Source organism: Ursus maritimus, unplaced genomic scaffold (genome assembly GCF_017311325.1).
Source record: "Ursus maritimus isolate PB19 unplaced genomic scaffold, ASM1731132v1 scaffold_7, whole genome shotgun sequence".
NCBI classification, from domain to species: Eukaryota; Metazoa; Chordata; class Mammalia; order Carnivora; family Ursidae; genus Ursus; species Ursus maritimus.
Genome location: NW_024426885.1, coordinates 6,573,892 through 6,585,347, shown reverse-complemented (window position 1 = coordinate 6,585,347; position 11,456 = coordinate 6,573,892). Strand labels below are relative to the sequence as shown.

Below are 11,456 nucleotides of genomic sequence, written 5' to 3'. Positions count from 1 at the left end.
GCACATGACATTTACGTAGAGCCAGAGAGGGGCTGGCCCCAGCGCCCGTGGGCTGCAGGTCCCCCGCCCGTGCTCACTGGGGATGCTCGGCTCTGCCCCTGTACCTGGACTCCTGTGAGAGGCCCCGGGAAGCTCATCCCCTCATCTCACAGATCTGGCCTGGCAGGCTCTCTGCACCGTGTGACCGGAGACGCCTGGCCACAACCAGTGCCCTACCCTAGTTTCTTCCTGCTGTGCCCTGTATCCTACCTGTCACATATGTGTCATTTACATGTATTATACATATAAACATATACGTAACTGTGGCACGTGTCAGTCATGCGTCCGTGTCTACATATGTCAGCTGTATTTATCAACGTACTTCACGTATCCACATATGTCAGTGAACACGTACATGTGAATAAATGGTTACACAGAATTACTGCACTGTGCGGCCAAAGCCAAGTGCAACCGTCAGATGTAGGGGCAGTGTTCACCTTCCCACGTGACCAGGTTTTCTGTTATTTTTTTAAAGTGAAATCTAAAACTGTGTGTTTTTTTAAAATATTTATTTGAGAGAAAGAGAGAGAGAGAGCACAAGCAGGGGGAGCAGCAGGCAGAAGAGAGGGAGAAGTGGACTCCCCTCTGAGCAGGGAGCCCGACACGGGGGCTCAATCCCAGAACCCTGAGATCATGACCTCAGTCGAAGGCAGATGCTTCACGGACTGGGCCACCAGGCGCCCCTCAAACTGTGTTTTGATTAGAAGATAATCCTAAACGTTTTCTCTTGGGGACACAGAAACCTGCACAGGCACACGATTTAGAACAAAAATATTCAAGGTACCATCCAGACACTATATTTCCTGGGAGGCTAACATTCCGAACATGGAACAGAATTGAGAACTCTGTGGTCGAGCGCTGGTGTCCCGAGGGCTGATGTCACACAGCCTGAGTTCTGCCGGGTCTGAAAGCCCAGTTGGTGCCTGTCCACCCTGCAAGATCTGGCCGAAGACGGCGCTTCTGAAAGTCAGGTCTTTAAACGTGCACGGCAGCTCTCCATAAAGACGGAGGGGGACCTGCTGGGGCTTTACGACGGAAGGGTCCTAACACAGTTCTTTTCTCCTGTGTTGTGCGGTGAGCCTCTTGCGGCTCGGGGCAGCCGGACTCAGAGATTGTCTACCCCCTCTCGGAGCATTCTTCTCCCCAGTTATTTCAAAGCCTCTGAGTAGCCCAACTGGTGTCACAGTGTTCCCACTCTTTGATTAACTAAATTGCTTATTTCAGGTAAATTGGATCTTAAGGACATCAGATTTAGGAGGACAAATGGCAGGGAAAAGCGTGTGATCTACAACACAGACAGGAGCGACAGGCTCCTACAGAAGCTGGTTCCTGGTCTGTGCAGGGCACTCCTCATCTCTGAGCTTGGGGAAGGGTTTGGCTGGAAGCTTCCACGCTGTCCTTAAATGCGGAGATGGCATGATCCAGTTGTCAGTGGGAGGAATGAAAACTTTTCTTCCCCTGAAGTATATGTCCTTTACAAAAATGAGTTTGCATATTCTCAGCACCGCACAGCATGACCTTTTGAAAAAGCCTTTCCCTTAATTATTCCCACGGGACATTTTCGAGCCTGATGCGCAGTGAGGGGTCAGTTCTGACTCTGAACATGGGCGGATCTCAGGTGGGAAACACCTGTGCGAGGGCAGGCCTGGGCGTCACAGCCGCACACTGCTGCCCCTGGAAGGGAGAAGAAAAGATTCTTCCCACTCCCTGACCCTCTGATTTCCTTCTCTCTGGACTTTCCATTTCAGTCGCTTTCCACCCACAAAGAAACCCTTTGCCCCCCGCGGCCAGCCTCAGCTCCTAGGCCTCCCCGGGAGCTCTCACACATGCTTACACATGGAAGGCTCTGCGGTTTGGGGCTCCTGGTTCCCCCTCTGCAGGAAGCGTGCTGAGGCGGCGAGGTGGCTGGGTGGGGAGGGAGGCCACACTCACTGCTTCCCTGCACTTCTCTGCACAGGTGTGTGTGAGACGCTTCGAGATTCTGATGGCTATTGACGTGGAGATTATGATCGCCGTTGGCTGCTGCTTACTGCTTGTCGCATGGTTGCTGATTTGCTGTGTGCTCTGTCTTTGCTGCAAAGTGTTCCGAACATTGAAGTGAGTGGGAAAAGGAGGAGGACAGAGAGGTTTGTGTAATCAGTAGTGTGATTTGCCCAAGTGAGAACCTCCAGGCAGTTGTAACAAATGGGCTTAAAAAAAAAAAAAGAAATCTGGGGGCACCCAGGTGGCTCATTCAGTGAAGTGTCCAACTCTTGATCTTAGCTCAGGTCTTGATCTAGGGTTGTGGGTTCTAGCCCGTGCTGGGCTCCATGCTGGGCATGGAGCCTACCTAAAAAAGGAAATCGACTCTAATGCTTATTATAAAATCTCCAAAGGGACATATGACAATCAATGGCATCGACACAAAAGGCAGGTGATTTGGTTTGGAAGAAGGCCATCCTGAGACTCTGCTGTCTCCAGCTCCCGGCTGTCAGGCTCCCGGTGACAGAACCTCAGAGAGCAGTGCTCTGGCAGCTGTCGTCCAAAGAGAGGTGGCCTCCCCCACTGTCTCCTGGCCACAGTCCTGTTGTGTGAAATACAGGCTCCTTATTCTGAGCTCAGCTGCCTCCTGACTTTGTTCTTTCAAGGTGTTCGCAGGCCCCTTTGGGGCAGGTGCTGTGCTGTCTCTGATCCCCAGGTACCTAGAACTCATTAGGTGTCAGGCCATGAGCCCGATATCACCTTTGCCATTCCGGCAACACTTTCCACCAGATACACCTCTAAACTCAGAGCAGTAAATGCTGAGCAGTATTGTTTATTTATGAGAATATGCGACACTGCGTATTACCCACCAACACAAGCTCTCCATCCAGATCCGAGGTAGCTTCAGGGAGTTCTAGACGTAGTTTTCTGAGTTGCAGTGCACACATCCAGGAGGCAGTAGCTCATCCCTTCTTGACAAATGGGCAAATTGCAACTCAGAATGCAGGAGTGACTCTCCAGGCGTCAGGAAGACTGGGGCTCTGAGAGTTTCACTGCAACCCCTCCTGGCCGCCATGCTCCCCCAACCCAAGCTTCCCGAACCCTCGGGACCATTCACTTGCTCCCCATCCCTGCCAAGAAGCCCAGGCATCGTCCATTATGGAAGGGCTGGTTCCTGTCCTCACCCAGTGATACCTCAGTGGCCACTTGGCAGGAGTGTGGGGATGACAGCAGCCAGAGGCCGTGTGCACACAGGACAGCGGGCAGCCGTGGGTCAGAGGCAGAGTGGTAGTTTGGGGGATATAATCTGTAGCAATCCAGCAGGGCTCTGACCTGCAGGCACACGGTCAGGGGACCGCCTCGGCCAGCGCAGGTCCTGTCGGTCCCCCACGACAGCCCAGGGTGGCACGGCTGCAGGCTCTTCCTTACACAGCAGCACCCGCTGAGGCTCGTGTAGCCATCTCTGGCCCCGGGGGGCGACATTGTGTCCCGAGGCCGGCCTCAGATGCTGTTGCAGCAGCCCTGGCGTGGTGGCTGTGGGGGCCCACACGGGCATGGGGGGGCGGGAGGGCACCGACCACCTTGGCGTGGGCTGCTTGGGGTGAGGCTCCTCCCCAGGCTCAGAAATGGTAACTCTGGCGGAAAAGGGCTCCTTGGCAACGGCAGGGGTTCTAAACGCACCTCGTCAATCCGGACTTGACTTTCAGATCAGAAAGCGGCAGTGGGATGGATTCTCCCGGATTCAGAAACGTGACTACAGACAAAAAATACAGGGCCATCACAGTACCGCAGAATTTCCAGTGCGGTCACAGCACTATTACCGGGTCCTTACACTTCTCCCGAGGTCACCGGAGGCGAGGTGGCTCAGCAGCACCATCAGTCTGGGCCTCTGCGCTTATGTTCTCAAGTCCCTTTCGAGCGTCCGGGCTGGTCACTCGCTGGGTGAGCCTGAGCAAGGCGTTTAATGCCCCGAGTCTCAGGTTCTTCCCCAGAGAAACGGGCATCACGGTGGCGTCCACTGCTCAGGGCGTCAAGGGGACGGGAGAGCCAGCGCGCTGCGTGCAGGGGCTGCCGACGTGACACACCTCCCGGGGATCCCACTCGTGCTGGTCAGACAGCCCTCCTTCCTGCCTCCAGCTCACGTGCCCGAACGACGGACACGGGTTCACTCCACCCAGCCCAGGTTCCAGGCCAAGATTTCTAAAGCGGAAATCACATTTGGGGGCAGACTCCCAGCCCGTGTGCGGGGCACTGCATCGCGCCCACAGAGCCCTTCTGCAAACCAGCCTCCCGCCTCTCAGACGCCCTGCCTGGCCTCGGCGTTTCATTTCTGAAGGAAGGAAAGTCTCTCCTTATTTGAATGCCAATTGTCCACAGCTCAAAAGCAAGAACGTGAAGGTCCTTTTTATAAAATGAATAACACTACTTCCTACACAGCAGATGTCATCGTTCCTACCGGGTCTGGCAGTTCTCAGGACGTGGGCACGTCTGTTTCCTCCACAAACACAGCTCTGCGTGGATAACGACACACAGCAAGTGACAGCACAGTCAGCGGAAGAGCCAGCTGGTTTATTTGGTTTTCTTCCTGCTGCCAGAGGAGCTCTCGCTGGGCCTGGGAGCCGGGGGAACCAGGGGTCCCACAGAGGCACGAGGCAGAAGCGTGGGGAGCCCCACGACGCCTCCCCTTCCTGCAGCAGCAGCAGCAGCCCCACGTTGCCCTGGGCCCGGGACAGCAGTGTGGTGGGAAGGGCCACTGAGTCAGCAGCGGGGGCCCTGAAGTGCCAACTGGAGGCCCTTGGCGAGGGCCAGCGGCGTGGGACTCTCGGCCATGCAGCTCACAGGCAGGCCCTGGGTGGTCAGCGCACGGGCTGTGCTGGGGCCGATGGCGGCAAACTGCAGGGGGAGAGAGAGGGAGCTTCAACGCACCTGTAGGGCCGGGTGGGCAGAGGGGCAGGGCCTGGGGCCTGTCAGGTCATCGCGGCTCATGCGTGAGCTCATGGCACATGTGGTCACCCCTCCCGATGTGAACCCAGCCCTACACCCGCAAAACGCCTTTGTCTGCATGACCTCATTACAGCCTCCCTGCCAGCCCGAGGCTCGTTTGCAGGGCAGGGGCGCCAGAACCCCCGCCCCTGTGCCGCCGTCTTGGCTGCCTCTCCATGAGCCTTAGCGGCCCAGGGTTCTGCCCTGGGTGGAGGGCCAAGTGGAGCACAGAGAAAGTCTGAAAGGTGCTCTGGGTGTGTCAGGGGCCCCGGTTGCACCCCCCAGGAAAATGGAGCAGCTGAGACCAGGACCTGGAAGCCAGAGGGCCCCGGTTGCACCCCCCAGGAAAATGGAGCAGCTGAGACCAGGACCTGGAAGCCAGAGGGCCAGGTTCCCCTCCCAGCTCCACAGGACAGTGGCCCTAGCAAGTGACCGTCCCTCTCTGGGCCTCCTTCATCTGTAAAACAGAAAGGGTAACAGCCTTCCCCGTTGGGCTGCTGTGAGGATCACATGAGGGCAATGTGAGGAACGATCTGGCCGGGGGCCCGGCTCAGAGAAGTGCTCGGTGGCCGCCAGTGGCTGCCACTGAGGGGAACACGGTTACTCTAAACCAGAAACTCCAGCAGCCTGAGCCTCGTCAGCAGGATGCCTCTCTCTGAACATCGCATGTTTGATGGTCACGTGCAGAACCTCGCTTGGGGTGGAATGTGGTTTTTTGCTGTGGTGACCCTGGGCCTTGCTAGGTGTCCTTACAAGTCACTTAGCCCCTCTAGTCCTGTTTCTCATCTGTAGAAGGGGTACAATTACCCTTGCATGGCAGGGCTAGCATGGGGGGTAAATAAGATCTGTCACTCTGGCAGGGAGAGCACTCATGTCACCCCCACCCCAACACTGGGGTGCATGCACCCCTGCCTGGGAGTAGGTCTGTGAGGATGGCGGCCCTTACCCAGCACCCCCTCTGCCTTCCCTCCCCGGGCCAGGTGTGGCATAGGGAACAATCTCAGGGCACTGCAGCTTGAAGCCCCCCCTTCCGGGGCACGTCAGAGCCACAGGACAGAGGCTGCTGCCCCCTGGAAGCCCAAGCTCCTGTAGCCCCTGCCCTATTCCACCCTGTGACACAGCCATTCCTTGAGAAACTCCCTGAGAAAAGGATGGTGCTGGACCCCTACCTCACAGCAGACACAAACGTGAACTCAAAGTGGATCACATTTAAGCTCTTCTTAAATGTAAGAGCTGAGACTAGAAACACAGAAGAAACACAGAGGTGAGTCTTCATGCCCTGGGATTAGGCAGTGGTTTCTGAGATACACCGCTCACGGCACAAGTCGCAAAGGAAAGGATAGGTAAGTGGGTCTTTACCAAAATGGAAAAACTGTCATGCTTCTAAGGACACCATCATAGAAGTGAAAAGACAACTCACGGGATGGAGGAAATTTCTACAAATTGTACATCTGATGGGGAACTTGTATCCAGGAACAAAGAACTCGTACAACCCAGCGACAACAGCAACAAGACACACGGCAAGGATGGGAACAGATGCTTCTCAGAAGAAGATACAGAGGGGCGCCTGGGTGGCACAGCGGTTAAGCGTCTGCCTTCGGCTCAGGGCGTGATCCCGGCGTTCTGGGATCGAGCCCCACATCAGGCTCCTCCGCTAGGAGCCTGCTTCTTCCTCTCCCACTCCCCCTGCTTGTGTTCCCTCTCTCGCTGGCTGTCTCTACCTCTGTCGAATAAATAAATAAAATCTTTAAAAAAAAAAAAAGAAGAAGAAGATACAGAAACGGCCAACACACACAGGGAAAGATGCTCAGCGTCATCGGTCATCAGGGAAATTCATGTCAGAACTACCCCACAGCCACTGGCACGGCTGTGATCCTGAAGTCAAAAATTACAAATATGGCTAAGGTTGTGGAGCCACCCTCCTACGTGGCTGGTGGGGATGCAAAGTGCTAATTACCAAAGTTAAACATAAAGTGACCACACGACCCAGCAATTCCCCTCCTTAGTTTACGCCCAGGAGAAATGAAAATACGTGCCCGCATAAAAACTGCAGCCAGGTGCTCAGCATTATTCCTGATGGCCCCAGAGCGGACCCAAGCCCAATGCCCATCAGCCGAGGGACAGATAAGGAAACGGTGCTGTAGTCACAGAATGGACTCTTCTACGGCAGTAAGAGGGAACGGAGTCCTGACAGGCCACGGCACGGGTGAGCCTTGAAAGCACCACGTTAAGCAAAAGAAGGCAGTCCTGAGACCCCAGAGTAGCAGATCCGTAGAGACAGGAAGTAGACTTATGGTTACCAGGCTGCCGGGCGCGTCACACCTGTCATGTCCAGAGAGGCGGCGCAGCAGAGGGACGAGAACCGGGGGCAGCCCCAGCACCACGGCTTCTCCCGCCCTCCAACGTGGGGAGTGCTGACTGTGTGCTGGTCACCAGCTACGTCACGGTCTAATCGCCTTAATCCTCCAACCCTGAGTGTTAGAGACCATTCTCCTTCCCCAGATGACTCTGGCAAGTCATTTAACCTCTCTGGGCCTCAGTTTGTTCACCTGTAGTCAGGACAGTAGTCCCAATTTTGCTTGATTCCTATGCCTGGACTGGTGGGCAAATTCTACAAGATATTGCCTGGAAATGTTCTATCAACTGCCACGGCTCAGGTATCACCACGGCTAACAACATGGACTCCGTCTTCCTGGGTAAGATAACACAACTTCTCCGAGCCCAGTACTCCACCTGCAGCGCTGGGAACCGGTGCCGACTCCGCAGGTGAGACACACCTGTAAGAAAAGCTAAGAGCGCTCACTCTGTGTGAGTGTGCACGGTGTGGGCGGCCTCTGTCCTGGGGACGCACCAGCTCCTCGGTCCCCCTGGAGCCAGTTCAAGAGCTTCCTGTTGCAGGCCCCATCAGCCTTGTCGTTACCTGTAGACTCCTAGCAAATGTAGTCCCTCCCCAGTGGGAATGTCAAGCCTTTGAATTAAAAGACATGAAAAAGGGGAATGGCTTTTAGAATAGATAATGCCAAGATGTTTCGATGGGAAAACAGAGAAAGGATGCTAGGACGCATGCCAGGTTCTGATCCAAGGACTGACCCGAATTCTCATCCAGCCCTGAGACTCCTCTATCAGAGAAGACCATAGACAGCAGCCCCCCTCGTCCGTGGCTTCTTGTGCAGCCCCTGTCCCCTTATTTGCGGTTTCACTGTCCATGGTTTCAGTTTTCTGCGGTCAGCCACAGTCCAGACCCAGAAGCCTCTCCTCCTCACATATGGTCAGAAGGTCAGAAGCAGCTTTCTGCTGCATCACTGGCCTGCATCACTCCCCTCCCATCGTCTCTTCACAGAGGCATGTTATCATCTCACATCCTCTTGAGAAGAAGGGTGAGTGCAGTACAGTAAGATATCTTGAGAGAGTTCATGTCACTGTTACCACAGGATATTGTTATAACTTTTATCATTAGTTATTGTTGTTAGTCTCTTACTGTGTCTAATTTAGAAATTAAACTTTATCCCAGGGAGGTATGCATAGGAAAAAACATACTGTATCAGGATTGGGTAGTAGCCACGGTTTCAGACATCCACTTGAGGGTCTGGGAATGTATCCCCCACAAATAAGGGGTGACTACGTGTCTATAAAGGCCACAGAGGGATAATCATCCTCATGTTACAAATGAGGAAACAGGCTCAGAGAGGTTAAGTAACTTGTCTAAGAACACCAGCCAGGAAGTGGTGCTGGTGCTGGAGAATTCTAGAGCCTGGCCTTTCCAGGGCTATGAGCTGACATCAGGGTATCTGCTAGGTCAGGAGTCCTTTGACTTTACGTGGAACTCTAAGATAATTAGTAAGAATTTTTAAAAATCTTAAAAGACCAAAAACCCACTGAATACCTCACCTTAATTTGATCAATCTTGTCACCAGATAACTCTTGAATATGCTTGAGGCTGTAGGTAAGGCCAGAGGGACTGAAAAATGTGATGCTGGCCGGAACGCCCTGCAGGGAGAGCATGAGATCAGTCTGTCGCCACAGGCCAAGGAGAGAGAATGTTCCCTTGGTTCCCCCAGCCGGGCACCATCAGCCCTGGAGCCCCAGGAGGCAGCCCCCAGGCAACCCCATGGATTCACAGCAGGAGGGTTCCTGGTGGACGTGGCCTCTGCTCCCTCAACGCCAAGGCTGAGTTCAGGTGAGGCACCGTTTAGAGGGCAGGGTGCCACCGGGGAGGCTGGATGCTCCTCATCGCTCTGCCGCCCGCAGGTCTGTGTCTGCCTAGGCAGGACAGGGGCGCCACGGACCCGCGTGCTCAGCCGAGTGGACGATGCCACTAGCTCACATGGCCAACGTAGCCCTGATCAGTGAGGCAGCAGTCCAGGCCGGCTTCCTGTCAACTCTGCATTCTTTCTCAGGAGACAGAAGACAGACGGGCTGCGTAGGCTCTCTGTTTTGGTTTGCACTATCGGCAAGTCCAGAACCAGCAAGGCATTCAGAAGCCTGTCCCAGGAGAGGGAGGGGAAGCGTCCCACTGAATAGAGACGTGGACCTTCACTCAAACAGGCACCATCCACCCTCCTGCCTGAAGCCTCCAGAGGTCCCTGTGGCCTCCCAAATTCAACATAGACTCCTCAGTGGGCACTGTGGCCCTCCCCAGTGTGGGCCCAGCCTCCCTTCCCAACCTCTGCCCCTGTGGCTCCCCCAGGGCCCCACACAATGAAGGACAGTCACGTCACGGCCCCTGGCTGCCCAGGCTCACTCTGGGGTGCTCTCCATAGGGCTTCGTGCATTTTATCTCCTTTCATCTTTATAAAAACCTTACGAGAGAGGTCTGTTCCCATTTCACAGATACGGAGATGGAGCCTTGGGAAGTCGCGTGGCTGGGGATGGTGGAACCACACACAGGGTTTGGGCCTCTCGCCCCCCAAGCCTCCACCACTCGGTGCCCGCCCCGCCGGAGCTCTCCCTGCAAGTACCACCCACCTGCTTAGAATAGTAGCTGTTGAGGTTAACTTGGATTCCTGGGTGCGGGACCTTCTGATAGACAGTTATGCTTTCCATGGGAATCCCTGGACACAATCAAGAGCAGGAAACAGGCTTTATCCCACTGGGAACACCGGGCTCCATCCTGATTTTCCTGTGCACGGGGACCTGCCCCGGGGTCCGTCCACACCAGCACCACCCGTACTCTTGGCGAAGGCTGTGACACTCTGCGGGCTCCTAGCTGGAGCCGAGCGGGCAGAGCAGCGCAGGGCTACGGTCAGCGCGGCAGACTGTACCCCACACCGAACATGACCGTGAGGGGCGGCCCACCCTCCCCTGGGGGCTCTGCACGGCCCCGACCCCCAACGCAGACCACGAAGGCTCCCAGCAGACCCGCGGAGGCGGACCAGGGTGGCCGTGCCCATGAGCCAATGCACTGTCGTCACCTCTGTCCTTGAGCATTTTCGGCAGGATTTCTCCTTTGACGGTTCCACAGGGAAACAGAAGAGGCAACGCTGGCGACTCCCCTGTGGATAAATAACCAGACCTTGTCAATGCGTTCAAGAAGGGGGTGCATGTGCCCGGGGCACGGGGAGCAGCAGCTCCGGCCACCCAGCAGCTGTGAGTGGGAGGGAAGAAGCTGACCTTGCTGTACGAAGATCACAGGGGATTCGGCCACGGCGCTCAGAAAACAGGCATCCCCACAAGCCGGGGCCGCCGTCCCCCAGGCCTTCCAGCCCCTCTGGTCCTGATGCAGCCCCTGGGCGGCAGGCACGAGCTAGCATGCAGCTCTGCGCTGGGCTGGAGTCGGAAGGCACTGCAGCAGCCACTTTCCGCTCGGGAGGAGCCCTGGAGGCCACGAGACGTGGCTGGAGCCAGGGCCCACGCTCGCTCACGAGGCGGCAGGAAGACGGCAGCCACAACAGAGACCAGCTGCATGCCTACAGTCCCCTCAGGACGGTGGCCACCCAGCCAAGTGCCCACAGGGCGGATGGGTGGCACGTAGGGCCCGGGCTGCTGAGCATGGCCCTGCCTCCCACCCCGTTCCCCGTCTCCACTCTGTGAGCTCCAAGCTCTCTGCAGAATGAGGATGGCATGCAGGAACACGGACCTGAGACACCACCATCCAGCAACATCGATGGGCGAGTCCTCCCCAAATGTGAACATTTGGTAGAACGAACCATCCCCCCGACATCCGTCCATCAGTTGAAGAAGTCTAAACGGCTGTTGCTTATGCACAAACACATTTTTCTGTACTCGTCATATCTCCCCGAACACCTCTCTGGGGATTGTAGTCAGAGGAAGGGACAAAGCAAGCTCTTCCCGTCCAGCACCATCTCCCCAAAGGCCCAACCTGACCACAGGAGTAACTTCCTTTTTCCACGTAATTCGAGAACTACGTACTGGTGTTCTTTATTTACGCTGCTCTGTAACTACCAGCACCGACATAAGAGAACACAAGGAATCGGGGAGCTTCAAACGTAGACAATAGGTGCCCACCGATTTCT

At 55.7% G+C, this 11,456-nt stretch overlaps 1 protein-coding gene across 7 annotated transcripts in view; it reads right to left on the bottom strand.

The window, feature by feature from the left end:
• Positions 1-4,548: 4,548 nt before the first annotated feature.
• UROS (uroporphyrinogen III synthase) overlaps positions 4,549-11,456 on the bottom strand; it is a 33,673-nt gene continuing 26,765 nt past the window's right edge. For 5 of the 7 annotated variants that reach the window (XM_040623976.1, XM_040623973.1, XM_008685602.2 and 2 more), the window contains 4 exons: positions 10,395-10,475; positions 9,949-10,034; positions 8,872-8,970; positions 4,549-4,893 (listed from right to left, as the gene is read on the bottom strand). In XM_040623976.1, coding sequence (XP_040479910.1) covers positions 4,759-4,893; positions 8,872-8,970; positions 9,949-10,034; positions 10,395-10,475 — 401 coding nt within the window. In that variant the 3' untranslated portion in view covers positions 4,549-4,758. The other 2 variants (XM_040623978.1, XM_040623977.1) reach the window with 2 other exon arrangements.